At 54.7% G+C, this 19,084-nt stretch overlaps 1 protein-coding gene across 1 annotated transcript in view; it reads right to left on the reverse strand.

The window, feature by feature from the left end:
• EXOC6B (exocyst complex component 6B) overlaps positions 1-14,060 on the reverse strand; it is a 252,425-nt gene extending 238,365 nt beyond the window's left edge. Inside the window, exon 1 of the mRNA XM_042021952.1 lies at positions 13,875-14,060. Within this exon, the coding sequence (XP_041877886.1) occupies positions 13,875-13,987 (113 nt within the window). The 5' untranslated portion in view covers positions 13,988-14,060. The remainder of the gene's footprint in view (positions 1-13,874) is intronic.
• Between the last annotated feature and the right edge of the window lie 5,024 nt (positions 14,061-19,084).

Below are 19,084 nucleotides of genomic sequence, written 5' to 3' on the forward strand. Positions count from 1 at the left end.
TGGGGCAGCTCTGCAGGTGGGCTCTCACCTGAGGGGGCCCAGGGACACAATTCCCACCTTTCCTGCTGGGATTAGGCCAGGGCTGGGCAGGTTCTGGAGCTTTTCATCCATAAACATTCCCAATCCTGCTCCCAATCCATCCTCCCCCAGCCTGTCCCTGTCCTGGCACTGCCCAGCCCTGTCCCTTACCCTCAGCTGCTCCCACCAGCTCCAAACACAAAAGCACCGGGATTTCCACACGGAATTCCCGCTGCCAACACCTTCCCAGTGCTCTGCTCCCAGCAGGACTCTCTCTTCGGGATCATTTCTCTCCCTGACTTTTTGCCACTCCGAGTTATTTTTCACAGCAGCGTCACCCGGGCCGAGCTCGGCTCAATCTCCACTTGCACTTCCTGCTTTTATTTCCAGCTTCCATTTATTTTCCTGCCCCGGGCACTGCCTGCAGCCTCTGCTCCGCAGTTTAACCCCACGGAGGATCCAACCAGGGCTTGCTGTGATTCCCTCTTCAAGCCTGAGGGCTCGGAGGACACTCAGGGAGCAAATCGGGCTCTTGAGCACCGACACCCCTCAAACTTTGCATTTTTAACTCCGTCATTATTTATTATGACTCAAAGTTTCCAAGAAAAATTAAAGCCCAGCCTAACGAGAGCCCAATCTGGAGCAGAATTTAACTGAGAATCCTGCATTTTATAGTTCTGGACCAGAGCCAAATCAGAGCATCAGCACCAAAAATGATAAAGAAAAAACAAAAAATCATTCTGATTTTGCTCTCAACCTGCAGGACCTAAAGCTTGTCCTGGGTAAGACACAGAGACCCATTTGAGGGGGAAAACCTAAAAAACTGAGCCTGAATCCAAACCAAGCTGCATCCACATCGCAGCTGCGGGAATGATTTGGAATTAGGTGTTAAAAAGCCATAACCTCACCTGTATCTCCAAAAGACAGATGATTTTAAGGAAAATAAGAAAACAATTTCATTTCAAGGTTACTTTGCACAGATTTGGGAGACTCAAACAGGAATAAAATTAGATTTTGCTTCCCAGGAGAAAATATTCCATCCAACTTCACCCTGCCAGAAATTTAGGTTAAGAAATAAAATCCAGAAATTAAGATTAAGTGTAAAAACAATATCAACATTTCACGGCAACGAGGCCCAAAGAACTGCTGGGTTTTTCCTCTCCCACTATTTTTAGCAGGTTTGACCTCCCTTGAGCTGCACAATAATATTTGAGGCATTTTCCAAAAACACAAACAGCCCTGACGTGTTTTACTGAATCCATGGATGTGTCATCCCTCGAGTTCCCTTCCAGCACCTATTTTGGAATTCTCTCCCAAGGAAAGGCGGGCGGGTTTGGGTTTGCCTGGCACAGCTCGATCCGTGGCACGGCACCAACTGGAAATGGGCATTTTGAGCTGCTGATTCCCAGGCAGGAGACAACCGGGAGCAACGTGGGATAGCGGAGAGCGGGAATTCGGGATTGGGGGATAAATCCAAACCCCAACCTCAGTTTAAAGAGAATTTCGCTACAGGGAAAAGGAGGAAGAGGAGAGGGACTGGGGCCAAGGCCTGGAGGGCCAGGAGGCAGGGAATGGCTTCCCAGTGGGAAAGGGGAGCTTGGGCTGGGATGCTGGGAAGGAATTGCTGGCTGGGAGGGTGGGCAGGGGCTGGGCTGGAATTGCCAGAGCAGCTGGGGCTGCCCCTGGATCCCTGGGAATGCCCAAGGCCGGGCTGGACACTGGGGCTTGGATCCACCTGGGATGGTGGAAGTGGATGAGCTTTAAGGTCCCTCCAGCCCAATCCGAAGGATGATGAGCAGGAAAATCCGGGAGATTTAAGGGTCAGTCTGGGATTTTCTATCCTTACTGAGGGAGCTGAGCTTGGACTTTCTCTTTCTTCCAAAGGTGACTCCTCCCTCCTGCAGGAAAATCCCCCCAGGTTGGTTCCTAAGCCAAGACTGCAGGAAAATTCCCTCTGGATTGAAAATCCAAAGGTTTCCTCCATTCCTATGCCAACACTTGACCCTTCCTTGGTTCATCCCAGTCCATCACATCCCATATCCCACAGCAGCTCCCCACTCCTGACCTGTTCCAGGCCTAGCCCAGCCCTCCTTACACCCAGTCCTAACGCCATGTCCTGCAGCACATTCCCACTGGGCCATTCCCACACCTGCACAGCAACAGCTGGGAAATACCCCTTCAACAGGCACCACCTTTATCCACAGCGCACATTCCCTTGGGATTCCGGCCACGTCTGCAGCCGTGTCCCTGCCCCAAAGCCCTGCCTGGAGCTGCCTCCACACTTCCAGCAACTCCTCCTACTCCGCAGCTCCGCACTTGTCAGCAGGAGAGGGGAAAAAAGCTCCTTACCCCCATCCTCTCCCTTTCCGCCCCTTTGGAATGGCCGCGAGGGAGGAAAAGAGCAGAAACCAAGGCTTGGCTTCTCAGAGAACCTTTTATGGGAAAACCTGGGACATCTCTTCCCATCGCTGACAGATTTTAAGGAGGAGGTTTCGTTTGCTCTTTTTGTGGCGAGGGCAGAGCTGAGCCCTGGTCCCATCCCACACCCCTCTCCCTTGGCACCCTTGGCCCCAGCTGGGTGGGCAGGCAGAAGAAAACCATGAAAACAAAGATCAGTAACGGGTCACTAAAAATTCCCCAGGATTCCTGGGCCAGCATGGGGGATTCCCTGCCCTGGCAGAGGCTGGAGCTTGACGCTCTTTAAGGTCCCTTCCAGCCCAACCCATCTGGGAGGTCCGGAACAAAAGCCCCCTCTGCAGACTGGGACCTTTCCTTTGCTGCATGCACTTGAAAATCCCAAAAGCACCCAAAAAGCAGGAATGGGACCAGGCTCATCCTCAGCTCCCTGACTGCCTCTGGCTGAGGATTCCCTGCCCTGCTGCTCCCTCGTGTCCCAGGGCCTGGAAGCACCGCGCAGGGTGTTTGTCCTGCCAGCCCCTGCAGCAGAACCCATCATCCCTATGCTCATTTTCCCAATCCAAATGGGTTTGGAAGCAGAGGGAGGAAGTTCCAGCAGGCAGCACACCGTGCATCCTCACTCCTGCGGCAGCCTGGGCATTCCCAAGAAATCAGGGAATTATTTAGAGCTGGAAAATACTCACAAGGATCAACAAATCCAACTCCTGACCCCGTACAGGGCGACTCCAACAATCCCACCCTGTCCCCGGGAGCTTTGGCCAAATAAATCTTTGCAATGACCCAAAGCCGCACCTGAAGATTTATTAAAGGAGGTTCTTTCTGAAAGCACAGCCACAGGAAATCCTGCAGAGCCTGAGCTCCTGGATCCAGATTTTTCAAGGAATTATGGCCCTGGGGATGGAAGCATCTTGAGCAGAACAGTATCCAGCAGAAGGGTCAGCCTGGAGCAGCCGCAGCCCTGGCCAGGGGTGACAAGGGACCGCTCTGGTGGCAGCACAGCCCGAGGAGAGCCCTTCTGGTGGCTCCTTGAACCCACAGAGAGTCTGGACAGCTGCTCCCTGGGAATCACAGAATCCCTGAGGTTGGAAAAGACCTTTGAGATCATCGAGTCCAACCACAAATGCAGCAGCACCAGGGCCAGCACTGCCCCCCGTCCCCAAGTGCCACATCCACAGGGCTCTGAAATCCCTCCAGGGATGGGCACTCCACCCCTGCCCTGGGCAGCTGTGCCAGGCCTGGACAGCCCTTTCCAGGAAGGAATATTCCCAATATCCGCCCTGAGCCTGCCCTGGCCCAGCCTGAGGCCGTTCCCTCTCCTCCTGTCCCTGTTCCCTGCCAGCAGAGCCCGACCCCCCCGGCTGCCCCCTCCTGTCAGCGACTTGTGCAGAGCCACAAGGTCCCCCCTGAGCCTCCTTTGCTCCAGCCTGAGCCCCTTTCCAGCTCCCTCAGGAATTCTCCAGCCCCTTCCCAGCCCCGTTCCCCTCCCTGGACAGCTCCAGCCCCTCAGGGTCTCTCCAGAGCTGCCCCCGGCACTGGAGGTGCCCCAGCAGTGCCAGCACAGGGACGGGCACTGCCCTGGCCCTGCTGCCACCCCGTGCCAGGGGTGTCACACACCTGCATGAGCAGAGGGAGCCGAGATTCCAGAGGGACACAGGGACATCCTGGCCCCCCAAATACCACCCTGGATCTGGGATAGGCACAGGACACCACCTCCTACTGAGGGGACCCTCGGCCAGGCCAGTGTCACCGCTGGTCCCCAGCTCAGCACCGGACAGCCCAAGGGAAGCAGAGCCAAGCACCCTCCAGACTCCCAGGGAAGCGATTCCCAGAATCCACCTCCTCCACGGGGTCACCTCCCCATCCCACTGCTGCCAGACCGTGCCTGCCCCAATCCCAAACCCTTCCCACCCTGTAGGGCGCGAGGGAGCCGTGCCAGGATTCAGGGTTTGGGATTGCCAAAGGATTTCCTTCCCAGAGGATAACCCGCAGCGGGAAGTGCTGCTCCTCCATCCCTCTGAGGTGCTAACAATGGGATAAAACACCCAAACCTCGCTGGGAGCAGGGATAAAACTGTCACCATCCCGCATCCCAGGCAGTAACAGCACTGGGGGGTTCCACCCCTTCCCTAGCCAAAAAGGGAACTAGAAAGGAGCAGCTACAAGCGTTAAATGCTGGTGGGTGGCATGAAGCTGCTCCAAAGCCGTTTCTGTGCTCCCAGGTGCAACTCTGAAAAGGGAATTTCAACATTCACCCCCCCTCACCGGGGTTAAACAGCAGCGGAGGAGAATTTCAAGGAATAAAGAGACAAAAAAAAATTTCCCACTCTGGAAAATTCAAGAGGCTGGAGCGCAGCTCAGCACACGTGCAGAGCGATCCACGCCAACAGCAGGGCCGTGTGAGCAGCTAATCAGTTAATATCGGAATAATGAGGAGCTGCTTCAAACATCAGGAGCAGGAAAGCTGCCAGAGAGAGGGGGTGGGAATCAAGGAAAACTCTTCTACGTGACTGGGCAAAGCAGAAGTAGGAATTATTCTATTTTTGACGGAACAGTTAATAAATATGTAAAAAGTACAACAGAGCAATGGAGACAAGAGATCCTCTGGGTGGCATTCCCACATTTCCTTCACCAGGACTCTCGCAAGGAGCCAGCCTTGTTAACCAGGGCGATCTGGACACCCAAGCGCACTTGAATGTTGCAAACTCCCAATGAAAATGCCATCATAAATCTCCGCTCCCGAAATCCAGCGCTTCCCGGCGGCTTTGCGCAAGGGAGGAACACGGAGCTGACATTGTGCAGAGGACACAGAACCATTCCCTTGGACCGGCTCCAAAGCCAAAAAGCTGCAAAGGGAGCAGCACCGAGGGAGGATCAGGTGACAAAGGGACAAGGGAAGTGTCAGAGGGACACTGGCAGGGGACAAAGCCTTTATAAACCCTTTGAAGCCCCCCAGAACTGAGGGGCTCCAAGGGAAGCGGCGCTGGAGGGGGGGACAGCAGGGCCACGAGTCAAGGTCACAGCTCAGCTCAGAGAGGGCAAGGAAAAGAGAAAGCAAAGCAGGAAAGATCCCTGTGCCCCTTCCCACACCTCCAGGCAAATCTGCATCCCGATCCCTCTGATCCTTCCAGAATCATCCCTGAAAGGTGAGAGCTGTGTGAGGAGCGACAGCAAGAACAGCAGCAGGATAATGAGCCATCAAAGCAGCTCTGCCAGGGAAAAGAGGGAATTCATTAAAAACCTGCGGCTAGGGAGGCAAAAAAAAAGATGAGTGAGTTAAAATTCCTCCTAACACTCTGTGCCAGCCTAAACCCGGTCCTAATGCTCTGTGCCAGCCTAAACCTGGTCCTAACGCTCTGTGCCAGCCTAGACCCGGTCCTAACGCTCTGTGCCAGCCTAGACCCGGTCCTAACGCTCTGTGCCAGCCTAGACCCGGTCCTAACGCTCTGTGCCAGCCTAGACCTGGTCCCAGCAACCAAAGCCACCAAATTTCCACCCTAGAGGAACTAAAGACACAACCACAGAACTCAGCACTCCAAAGGTTTCAATGGGAAAGGATTCCAGTGGCAAGGGAGGAGTGGGGGAGGAAAGATCCATGGCAAGCTCCCGGCCGGAGAATCTCCGGCACAAACTGCGCCCAAAGCCCAGCCTGGAAACCCCTGGAAGGACGTGGCTGTTTTTGCTGTGTCTCCCTGGAAAAGCAGCACTCCTCCATGCTGAAACAGGATAACTCAGGAAAGCTTTGGATGCAGGAGCATTCCTGGGATTTTCTCCATTAGGGAGCACTTCCTTCGTCTCTCCGTGCTGCAGTTTCAGCCCAGATTGCAGCCCTGAGCTTTTCCTCATCCTCCCCAGCCCATGACGGATTGTGGGCCTGCCCTGCCTTCCCCAGATGAAGCAATCCCGGCCCTTTCAGTCTTTTCCCAAAGGTTCTGTTTGCTCTCCTTTGGGACAACGATTCTGACCCTCAGCTGCAGCCCCGGCCCGAGCTGCCAGATTGTGGCATTTATGGGGGAAAAGGACAAAAATTCCTCAAACCAGGCAGCCAGAAAGGCAGAGAGGAACAAGTCTGTGGGGGTGGAAACCCCACGGGATTCTGCCTGCACCGGGATCAGCAGCCACGCTCCCGCTTTTCCACAACGCCCTCCGAGGACGAGCTCAGCTGCCAGCTCGGGATGAGATACTGCAAAGTCATCCCCGTGGCAGCTCCGGGGACATCCAAACGCAGCAGCAGAGCAGCCTTTCCCCAAAATTCCAGGGAAATCTCCCCTTTCAGCTTATCACCCCTCAGCACTGCCCTCACTCTCATAATTCCCCATGCTCCCAAGAGTCTGCATCCCATGGAACAGGGATTTGCCAAGCTGTCCCCCGCTGCCAGGGATTCACGGAATTCCAAAAGGGAAAGGACTGGGGTGAGAAAGAAAATCCAGGGTATAAATAATGGAGCAGTGCAATCTGTTGCCTTTGGATTGCAGCAGGGCTGGGAGAAAAAGGGGTTCTGGAATTACAGGGATTCACATATCGGAGCTGTCTGCAGAACCTCAGCACTGCCGAGGGGAAAGTGTCCCTAAAACCTGGGATAACTGAGGGTATTCCTTGAGGGAGAGGTAACAACGCTCCACACATTAAGCGAGAGCAGCCCAGATCATAAATGCTGACTATTCCCCAGGAGAAATTCCTGGTATTTTTTCAGGAATTGCAGCAGAGCTGGGAGAAAAGGGTTTATGGGAATTGCAGGGATTCACCAGCTCTGTCTGCAGAACCTCAGCACTGCTGAGGGGAAAGTATCCCTAAAACCTGGGATAACTGAGGATAACCCTTCAGGCAACGATGTCAGTGCTCTACACACTAAACCAGACCAGCTCGGATCATAAATGCTGACTATTTCCCAGGAGAAATTCCTGATTCTTCTTCCTCCCCACCAAAAAACTCGGGAGCTGCCCAGCATCAGCCAGAGCAGAGGGAATGAGAACACAATTCCAGCAGCACTGCAAGGAGCTCTGCTTCAAAAGCCACTCAATTACGGACCCACGAGGAGAGGCCCAGGCTGGTTTTCAGGAGAGAAAAATCAGGATTGGGATTTTTTTTTTTTCCTGCAGATTCCCTGTGTGGGTGGCAGGAAAATGGGCTGAAAGATCCTTCAAAAGCTCCTGGGAGGTTTTTATGAGCAGACAACTTAGAGCTGTTGCAGGCAGCTTCCCAAGCAAGCTCAGTGGCCAGCACTCTGTGTCTAGACAGCCTCTGCTGCTGCTTCTTTGCTGGGAGTTGATATTCCATGAATTACTGCCCAGCAAAAAGGGATGGGGCTGATGGGAGACGGGATTCATGGAGCTGAGACAATGTCAGAACCACTCAGTGGCATTGTAGCTCTCAGTGTTCAGCCTCAGGGGGTTTTACAGATCCTGGGGATGGCTTTTGGGTGATTTCTGGGTGATTTCAATTCCTGCTGTGCCTGGGACCCTCAAGAGATGTTTCTCAGTCCTGGCATGAGGAAGGGAAAAACCCCAAAGCCAGTCCAGGCTGTCCTTCCTCTCTCCTACCCTGACAGACAAAGCCCAGCAATCCCAGGGAAGGTTGTCCCAGGAGACACCAGAAGTTCCCTCTCCGCTCCGGAATCTCCCAGGGGAGCCGTTCATCCAGAGGCTGCGGCTCCTCCTCGTCCCACATCTGCACCACAGACATCGTCCTCGTGTCACCCCCACAACAAACATCGGGCCAGCCTGGCCCCCTCCTCCGCAGCCTCCAGCTCCAGGGGATGCTCCTGCTCCCTGGGCTCCGTGCCGCGCTTCCACGGGCTCCGGGAACGGCAGGGAAGGGACACGGCCGGGCTCGGGGTGTGACAGCACCGCTGGAAGGCAGAGCAGCGCCTGCCCCGAGCGCCAGTGCCAGCCTGGACACCGGGAAGCCACGATCAAGGCCGAGATGAGGTGGAGGGAGCAGATCCAGCTGGGACGGTGACTCCCGGGAGGCGGGAACAGGGACACAAGCCCTGAGCGAGCCCCAGCAGGGTCCACGAGCACGGACCAGGAATGGAAGGAAGGGAAGGTCCCCTTCATCCCAAGGCTGATCCAGGCTCTCCTTCCTCTCTCCTACCCTGGCAATCCCAGGGAAGGCTGTCCCAGGAGGGACCAGGAATTCCCTCACCGCTCCCCCACTCCGGAATACACCGGACACAAACCCAGCTCTGTGCCTGCCTGGACAAACTCCCCGAGCTTTTCTAAACCCAGACAGCTCAGCCCTGGCTCCGTCCCTACCAAAGCCCTCTCTCCCATCCCCACACAACTCCTGGAAATCCGGGATACCCCACAGGCAAACCTTCTTTAGCCGGGCTATTTCTCCACCCAGATCCATTTTCCATCGGAGTCTATCGCAGAGCTCGTACCAAAGGCACAGCTCCCAGCTCAGGAGATGCTGGGGGCTCAGGAAGAATCCCAGCACTTGCTCAGCTCCATCCCCAAGTTTCTAAGGGAAAAGCCTCAGTTTTCCAAGCTCAGCTCCAGAATCCCAGATGCCCCAGGGCTGTCAGAATTCCAACTCAGCTCCTTTGGAAGCTGTAGGAGAAAATAACCCGGAGAACATTCCCTGGCCAGGGCATCAGCCCCAGCTCAGGATTCGAGAAATTCCTGGCTGGGAGGGTGGGGAGAGGCTGGGCTGGAATTCCCAGGGAAGCTGTGGCTGCCCCTGGATCCCTGGGAGTGCCCAAGGCCAGGCTGGAGCACCCTGGGACAGCGGAAGGTGGGTGGAACAGGATCAGTGAAGGCCCTTCCCACCCAAACCATTCCACGACTCCCTGACCTGTCAAACATTCCATTCACAAGCCCCATAATCCTAAAAAGTGAAGGCAGGAGGACCTCGAGCTCCTCTGTCTCAGCTGACCTGGGCACAGGCAGGGAACGGCCATGGAATGACGCTGGAACAGGGAACGGGCATGGAAAACCGCAATCCCGGCCCCTGGGACGGAGGAGGAATGGGAATAACTGCAAAAGGAATTCGGGAACACGGCTGAACTACGGGGCTGCTGTGAGCCCAGGCAGGAGCTGCTGGGCACAGACACGACCCCAGCTGGGCTCCCGGCTCTCACCCCAGCAGCTACATTTACATTTAACAGAGCTTCACTAGAAATAATAAAGAATTTAAATATGCAATTTATTGTTCCTTTATATTATCTATTATATGTGGTATTATTATATATTAAAAATTATTTTTATATTAAAATATTTTATATAAATATTTATTATCTGTTTTATATTTATATATTATATATGAAGATTTATATCTACTCATATATTATGTTCATATTATATATTACTATATATATTAAATAGCATATTATATATAGTTATATGTATTAACAATTATATTTATATATAAATATTTATATTTATCTATATTCATATTTAGTTATAGACCATTATATATTGATATTTATATTTATTTCTACATAGTATACTATTAGAGATGATATAATAATATGTATTAAATAGTATACTATATATTATATCTATTAAAAATTATATCTTTTTATATAGATGTTTATATCTTTTTATATAGATGTTTATATCTTTTTATATAGATGTTTATATCTTTTTATATAGATGTTTATATTATATCTATTTATGTATTACTATATATATTTATACTTATTTTATATATACTATATATTATTTTATATTGTATATTCTATAACATTATTGTAGAATAAATTATTAACATTCTTTATATCAATTTTAATTACTATTAAATAATAACTTAAACAGCTGAACAATTCTATTGACCAGAGTTCCAGATCTGGATGGTTTTACACAAAAGCCCAGCCTGGCTGATTAATCCCCGATTTTCCAGCAGGACTCTGGGAAGCACCAGCCCCGACAGGACCGATAAAGCCCGGAGCACCAAAGACCAGCCCGGAAAGCAAACACACACCTCCGAGGGAACAAAAAGCAGGGGGGAGCTGCTCTGCAGAGGACACAAAAGCCCCGAATCGGGCAGGGAATAACGAGGATCAGCCGGGAATGCCGAGCCTCGCCAGCACCTGGCACTGCGGAGAGGCAGGAAAGGCGCAGGGACACCCTCCAGGCCAGGGATAACCGAGCTCCAGGGATAACCGAGCTCCAGGGATAACCGAGCTCCAGCGAAAGCACCCCGAAAGGGACAATTCCTGCCAGAACGGAGCGAAGGCAGCTCCAGCCTCTCAGGGAAAAGCTGAATTTTGCAGCACGATGAGATTTTCTCATCATTTTTTTTTTTTCCCACAAATTTTGTGGGGTGATGAGATTTTATCTGAGTTTAAAGTAGAGAGGAGACACGAAAATGTTGTGAGCGCACCTGTGCGGCCTCCCAGGGCGGCTTGAACTCATCAGGCGCTGATTAAAAACCTCCTGAATTTATCAAACGCTGCTTAAAAATCCTTCATCAACTCCCAAAAGCTGCCGATGCCACCCGAGAGCAGCCCGGGGCTCTCGGGAGGGACAGCCCTGCGCAGCCCAAGCTGTTTAAGCAGAGAGGAGATTAAGAAGTGACTTAATCCGGGCTGAGCCTGAGGCACGAGGTGCCAGCGGGTGCTAAAGGACACTGCAGAGGAGCACAGGCAGGGAAGGACGGCAGAACGCGCCCAGGCTGCAGCCAAGAGCTGCTTTTAGAAGATCTGAAATTCAGATATCACAGGGACAGCCCTCGGAGGCCAGGCTGAGCACAGGGCAAAGGGGGGAGGTTACAAACCCCGTTTTATGGGGTGCCATGAGAAAACCTCACTGTTACCCATCCCCACTCAGCGACCAGGGCCGGGATATCACCAACTGCCCAAAAAGAAATACAAACCCAGCTCAAGGGGACAGAAAGAGCAACAAACTTCAATTAAATGCAATAAAAATGAGGGCGCTTGGGTGTCAGAGTTCAGCCAAGAGCTGGTTTTAAGCCAGGAAGTTTCTCTTCCCCTACAAGGTTTTCCGGCCCTGCAGAATTAAGGGATTCTTCAAAACCCAGACCAAGAGGGGACCCAAAATTACTCTGTAAAATCAGGTGTGAGGAGAGAGAGGGAAAAAGAGGAATGAGACCAGCAGAAGGGAGCGGAATTAGAAGCAACGGGTGGAATTAGGAGAGGCTGAAAAGCAGCAAAGACATCCCAGCTTTGATTCCAGGAGCATCACAGAGCTCCCCACAGATCCCCGAGCTCGGTGTCCTCCAAACACCCCATACCTGGGGGGGGGTAAACAGAGCCCTGGCCCAGCTCCTCCCAGCCCCGGGACTGGGGCAGCGCTTCCCTGGGTCCCAATTCCCATTTGGGAAGCAATTCCTGTCTCCCAGAGCTGCACAATGGAGCCCCCAGAGGGGGAGCAGGGCTGGAAGGGACTTCAAGGAGGAACCTCCTCCTTGCCCGGCCCTGGGGCAGCAATTGCTGCCCTCAGCCTTTCCCATCCCCCAAAGCTCTCCCTGCTGGCTGGGACATGAACCCACCCGGACAGATCGAGGGCTGGGCCCTGCAGTTCCCCTCTGAACCCCTCCAGCCCCCAGGAACATCTCCGAGGAGCCAGGAACTGATAAAACCCCAAATCTGCAAACCAAGGAGGAGCAGGAACTGATAAAACCCCAATTCTGCAAACCCAGAAGGGCCAAGAACTGATAAAACCCCAAATCTGCAAACCAAGGAGGAGCAGGAACTGATAAAACCCCAAATCTGCAAACCAAGGAGACCAGGAACTGATAAAACCCCAGTTCTGCAAACCCAAGAGAGCCAAGACCTGGTAAAACCCCAATGCTCCAAAGCCGAGCAGCAGCAGCACCCCGGGCACTCCAGCCAGGCTCGGAGCTGTGCTCTGGGAATGCTGGTCCTGGAGGAGAAGCCAGCCTGGCTCCTGGACACACAATTATTCCATGATGCCCACAAGAAATGAGTCACCTTTGTTTTTTTAAAGAAGTTTCCACCATCCTCTTCTCCTGACTCTCGTGTTTACCCTGAGCTGCTGCAGATTAACCCCAAATCCTTGCTGCTCGTTCATATCTCCACACCCAACAGCGAATGAATAAAACCCAAACCTCTCCCAGCCCAGACACTCCGAGTGTTTCTCCTGTGGGAATGCAAAGCTCCAAATCAAGCCCAACTCCTCACCCAACTTTAATACCAAGAAACAAGATCAGCTGCACTTCGTCCTCTGAAATGGAAAAAAACCCACCCACACTCTTCATCCCGGCAGCTCCCACCCATCCAAACCAGTTTTTGAGGATTAATAAATCTAATTCCCAGCACCTCCCGCTGTTCAGGTTACCTTGAAAAGTTTCCCGGGAGAGCTCCGGGAAGAAAACCGCGAGAACTCCAAATAAACGAAGGAATGGGGAACTCAGGAGTGACTCCAGAGCTCTGCTGCTCCACAGATTCAAGGCTCTGCCACTCGAGCTCCGTGCCAGCGCTGCAGCACCGCTGCAAGTCCCACAGCTCCGAGCCCCTGCTTTGTAAAGAGGCCCCAGGAGCGGCTCCAAACCATGACTTGGGGAAACCGAAGGCACAGGAATGAAGGGGTGCGAGAGGGGCTCCAGCCCTGAGTGCATCCAACCATCCCCACCTGGCACCGATTCCCTCCCTGGCAGCACCTGGGGCTGACGAGGAGCAGCTGAAACCCCAAATTCCCCTCACGACAGACACCAAACTCGGCCCCGAATTTAACTCGGAGATAACGCAGCTGTTCCCATTTTAACCCGAGTATTTTTGTAACGCTCCTGTCTCCCCCCTTCTCTCAGCGATCAGAATGTGGCTACAAGCAGTTAGAAATATCCTCTCTCCATTCCTACCGCCCCTAATCCAGGGGATAACGCACACACCTGCGCTCAGACAACATTTTGGGTGGATTCAAAGCTCTTTGGAGAACTTCTGCATCACTTTAAAGGCGGGGAAGGAGGGATGAGTTATCTCAGCATCTCAGGGCAGCGATGCTGACTTGGTCCAGCAAGCCCGAACAGGGCTTAGGTGCGGATAATTGATCTAAAATAATCGCATTTTTTGAGAAATCGGGTGATTCCTCATCGGACACACCTTTTAGATTAACACTACAGAAGCCACTGGGGCAAAAGCTGCCCTGCCGCACAAATAAATCCCCAAAGAACGGCAGATGCAGAGGGATGGACGGAGCAGGGAAGGGGCAGCGCTGCCGGGCCGGGGCGGGCTCGGCACCCCGCGGACGGAGCGGGGCTGTCCCGGGGCGGGGGGCGCGCCCCGGGGAAGGGGCTGGGCGGGAGAACAAAGGAGCCGCGAGCAGCCCGAGGGGTGCCCGCTGCGGACGGGACCGCGGCGCGGCCGAAGTGACAGAAACCGACAAAGGGCGCGAGCGGCTTTCCCAGGGTAACTCCGGCACAGCCCCGGGAAACCCTCCCCATCCCCGGAGCTCCGAGGAGCCGCAGCCGAGAGGGACAAGGATGCCCCGCTCCCCCCGCGGCTCCGGGCAGGGCGCGCACCTGAGCGTGGGGCCGATGCAGGCCGTGTCCGTGCTCTCGATCTCGCGCAGGATCCGCTCGTGCTCCGCCGCCGTCTCCAGGCTCTCCAGCTCCGCCATCTTCGGCCGCTCCATGGGGCCGCTCCACCTGCGCGGCCCCGCCCGGCCCGGCCCGGCCCGGCCCCCCCCGCCGGGAACGGCACCGCCGGGGCTGCTCGGCCCCGCTCCGCTCCGCGCGCGGCACCACGGGACATGTAGTGCGGGAGGGGGCCCCGCCGTGCGGCACCACGGGAGATGTAGTCCGGGGAGGGGGGAGGTGGGCGCACGGAGAACCACGGGAAGTGTAGTCCGAGTAGGGCCGGGTGCGTGCGGCACCATGGGAGATGTAGTCCGGGAGGGGGCCGGGCCTGCGCGGCCGCTCCGCCCAGCGAGGGGGGACGGACCAGGGGCGGCCCCGGGGCGAGGGGAGCCGGCGGGAGATTGGGTGGGGACGGTGTCGTACCCCTGAAGGGGACACAGACCCCCGTCCTCCGCATGAGAGGACAGAGCCCCATGGCTCGGACACCTCCGTGAAGGACACAGCCCCATGGCACAGTCCCCGTGTTGTACCCCGGGAGGGGACACGGCCCCGTGGCAGTGACACCGTTGTGACATCGCAGCAGGAAAGAACCTGTGTCCCTGCCCCGAGCAGAGGCAGCCCCCGCTCCTCCTTCCCCATCCTGTCCCTCAGCCCCACAAACGATGTCACCCCCACCCTGAAAAAGTGCCATTGGCTGCGGTCCCAAGCGTACGGGAAATCTCGCTGCGGAAAGCCGGTGTCCATAAAGGAGACAGGAGACAGAGAAGTCCTGAAGCTTCATTCAAATACAGGCAGAGTCCACTGGGGCACACGCCCGCGGGGTTTTCTCTCTCCAGGTTTTGGAGGGCGCAGCTTCCTTTATCCCAAACTCCCGGCCACTCGTTGCCCTCTTCCTTCCCCCATTGCTGAGGTACCAGGAAGGTGCAGCCTTCCCGAACCGCCTGTTATGTATCCCACTTGAACCCGGCATTTGACCCCAAAGGTCAGAAACTCCGGCTCTTGCAGGCACACTTGTCTGTGTCAGGAGTCAGGCTGTCCGGGCTCTGTGACAAACCTGCTGCTGGAAGTTCATGGAGACATCAAGCCCCATCTCAAAGCCGTTCTCACCCACCCCTGTCACCCCCGGAGCCGTGTGCGAAGCCATCAGCACACCTCTTCCCTACCACGAGGAAGCTCCTGCAGACACCGACCCGCCTCTGAGCTGATCCTGCCCCACCCCACCCGCTGCCGGGCGCGGCGCATCCCCCCGAGCTGTGGGATCCAAGGACACCGCGGATCTTGCTCCGAGCACACCGGCGTCCTGCAGGAACATCCCTGGAGGTCAAGGTCTCCTCGCTGCCGCTCCCGATGTGACTCCCTTTGGAAGCAGCTGGTTGTTACCGTTACCAATTCCTGTTGGGAAAACAGTGCTGGAATGTCCCGTCCCCAGCCACACCTTATCAGGTGCTGTCCTTGCACGGGAATGCCACAGCGGGATGGGATGGAGAGCAGGAATCCCAGACCATGGATACCGCCAAGGGTTTCTGCCTTTGCTTTTGTTGTTTCACCCTCTGAGATATAAATAAAAGATTCCAATTGTGTGAGCACAGCTCGGGCCTCCCCCGCTGCTGCTTGTGAAGGTGGAACGCTGCTGGCTCAAATAACACGGAATTATGGAATGGTTGGGGTTGGAAGGGATCTCAAAGTTCATCTCGTTCCTGTATTGTCACCTAATGAAATGAGAAGGGCATAAAAGAGCTCCCCAAAATGAAGCACCATGACTGGAACAACACAGGAGGAGTGAGGAAAGCCTGGTGAAAACTCGGAGTCATTACGGCTGGAAAAGACCTTGAAGATCATTCAGCCCGAATGCTCCCCAGCACTGCCAGGGCCACCACTGCCCTCTGTCCCCAGTGCCACATCCACAGGGCTCTGAAATCCCTCCAGGGACGGGGAATTCACCCCTGCCAGGCCTGGACAGCCCTTTCCAGGAAGGAATATTCCCAATATCCGCCCTGAGCCTGCCCTGGCCCAGCCTGAGGCCGTTCCCTCTCCTCCTGTCCCTGTTCCCTGCCAGCAGAGCCCGACCCCCCCGGCTGCCCCCTCCTGTCAGGGACTTGTGCAGAGCCACAAGGTCCCCCCTGAGCCTCCTTTGCTCCAGCCTGAGCCCCTTCCCAGCTCCCTCAGGAATTCTCCAGCCCCTTCCCAACTTCCTCGGCCACTCCTCACCAGACTCGCTCCAACTCCCTCGGTTCATGTGAAGTTCACCAACTCTTCCCATCGCTTCCCTAACACGGCGTCACTTTGGATGTGACAGCAGGCAGGAAATCTGTCCTCCGACAGTGTCACGGCAGGGATCTGTAGAAGCTCTCCGAGGACCAAGAACTGAAGAGACGCATCAGCAGCGGGAGGAAAGGGGATGAAAATCGCAGGGTGGATCCTGATCTGGGGCTGGATCGGGAGCTGTTCCCAGCACAGCAGAGCCTCCCCCAGCTCCTCTGGAGACGCCGGGCATCCCTGGGGAAGGAAGGCTGGAGCTTCCAGCGATCCCTCCCGGCAGCACAGGGACAATCCCTTCGGGAATTCGCCCTGCGAGGAGCAGCCCAGCGGTAACTGAACCGCGCTGGAGCTCAGCCCGCTGCCAGGAGCTGCCTGTGGCCATGGAAATGCATCCCGGGCTGTCCGTGCGGGACACACCCGGCGCCGCGGTGACATCTGGAGGTGCCACCGCTGCCAGCAGATAAGAGGATTATTGTTGTTATTGAAATTAGCGGGGTTTGTGCTGTCGGGAATGAGCCAATATTCCTGCAGGCAGCGGTTCTTCCTGGGATTTAAACGGGTTTGAACAGCAGGGCCAGGAGGGAGCGGCTGGTAACGATCCTTGGTGGGTTTAATGACAGGGTGTGACTGGCACCAGGGCCAGGGACAGTTCTGAGGGCTGGCTCGGTGCTGTCACAAATGAGGATCTCAAGAACTGGATCTGCTGTGAGGAGGCTGCTCAGCCCAGGGGATTGTGGTACAAGGGATCATGAGCACAGAGTGGGAATTTAAAATCCCAGAGATGGGAATTTAAAATCACAGAATGGGTTGGGTTGGGAGGGACCTCAGAGCCCCTCCAGTGCCAGCCCTGCCATGGCAGGGACACCTCCCACTGTCCCAGGCTGCTCCAAGCCCCAGTGTCCAGCCTGGCCTTGGGCACTGCCAGGGATCCAGGGGCAGCCCCAGCTGCTCTGGGCACCCTGTGCCAGGGCCTGCCCACCCTCCCAGCCAGCAATTTCTTCCCAAGATCCCATCTAAATCTCTCCTCTTCTGGTTTAAAACCATTTCCCTTGTCCTATGACCATCTGCTCATATAAAAAGTCACTCTCCCTCTTTTTTAGAACCCCTTTAAGCACTGGAAGCTGCAATATGGTTTTCCTGGATCCTTCTCCTCTCCAGGATGAACATCCCCAGCTCTCCCAGCCTGTGTCTGTATCAGAGGTGCTCTAACCCTCAAAGCATCTCTGGGTTCCTCCTCCGGCCTGCTTTCCGCAGCTCCACATCCTCCCCAGGGCTGGGGCAGCTCTGCAGGCGGGGTCTCACCTGGGCGGGGCAGAGGGGGAAAATCCCCTCCCTCAACCTCTGGTGCTGCTGAGGATGAGCCCAGGGTGGGGTTAGCAAGGAACAGAAATCAAATGGTCCCCAAAACCAAAACACCAAGGGAACACCATCCATCTGCTCCTCCCCAGCGCTGTGTGGCCACAGGGTCACCCCGAGCCTCAGGTCCAGCTGATTCCCCACCCGCGCGCTCAGCTCTGCTCAGGTCAGGGATGAAACGTTCCATCCCGTAAGAAAAGCCCCACTCTTTGTCCCCAAACGCGTGGCACTTGGTCACCTTCACACAAATATTCGCTGCTGGCATCTGCCTGGGATTTGTCCTTGTTATATTTGCTGCCACACAAACTTTGCCCCATTTGAGAGCCTGTCCACAAGAAGTTTTTTGATTTATTGATTTATTTATTCCCCCAGTCCCTGTTGTAAACATGCTGAATGGGTATTGTTGGAATTTATTAATCAACTCATCGGGTGAGGCCAACACAAATGCAGCAAAGATGGCTCTGCCCAGCTCACAGTCCTTGAAAAACGAGACTGGCTTTGCCTGACAGATTCTGTTTGCCTTGAACCCGTCTGGCTGCCATTAACCCTTTTATGTTCCCTTAATTTCCTCCTAATGAAGCTCCATGTAATTGGGTTTTATGGAGCTGACAACAGCCTGATAATGCTTTAAAACCTCTCCCTTTTCATTGCTGACCTTGCAGTGTTTTCCAGGCCTCCACGACTTCCCTAGTAGACCAAAACTTCCTAAAAAAATCGGTGGGATGGGTCAGGGAGCTGGAGGAGCCTCGTGTGCAAGTTCCTGCTGGTTCAACAATCTGCCTCTGTCCATGACTTCCCAAAGCCAGGAGCAGCTGTCCCGAATCCCTGGAGCAATACCATTATCAGAATTTATCTCCTTGTTATTGAACTTCACAACCTCAAGCTTCTTGTGTTTATTTTGGGGGTTTCATTTTGTGCGGTTGCTTTGCTGAACTCCTGCAACATCTCCTGGCTTCTCTCCTTCCTTTTCCACTTCCCCCTCTCTCTGCTGGATCTTCCAGGTGGCTCCGTGCTCTCCTCCCCTCCATCCAGCAGTGACAGGAGGGCACGATGCCAAGCCAAGCTTAAATCTGGTCTCTCCAGAGCCATTCAGGAAAACATTTCCCAGTGGAATGATGGGTTTAGCCACAAACCCGGGAATTAAAAGTGGAAAGAGAGGATCAAACAAGGCCAGATGCTGTTCACCTGGAAAACCCCTCCTGCAACAACACTCTGGGAATCTCAACCAACTTCTCTGGGCAGGTGCCTCCTTTTGGGATGAGGACTGGAGTCCTGGAGCTGCTTCCACGCTCCTCTCCTCCATCCCCACCCTCTCCTCCTGCTCTCCCTCCTGCCCTCACCAAACCGCCAGCTCTCAGCAGGCTGGGCACCCTCGGGCTTTGCTTTCCCTCCCCGAACAAGGAAAACCCCGGGATTTCCGGCGCAGTGACAACGCCCGGTGCTGACTCAGCCCCGAAGCCATCGCTCCTGTTTGCTCTGGGGGTGCGGCAGCCCGGATTCCCTCTCCAGGGCTGCCCTCTAGCACCCTGCGCGCCGAT

The sequence above is a fragment of the Corvus kubaryi genome, unplaced genomic scaffold (genome assembly GCF_017639235.1).
Source record: "Corvus kubaryi isolate FWS band 111438036 unplaced genomic scaffold, C.kubaryi_AGA036_p1.0 37182, whole genome shotgun sequence".
NCBI classification, from domain to species: domain Eukaryota; kingdom Metazoa; phylum Chordata; class Aves; order Passeriformes; family Corvidae; genus Corvus; species Corvus kubaryi.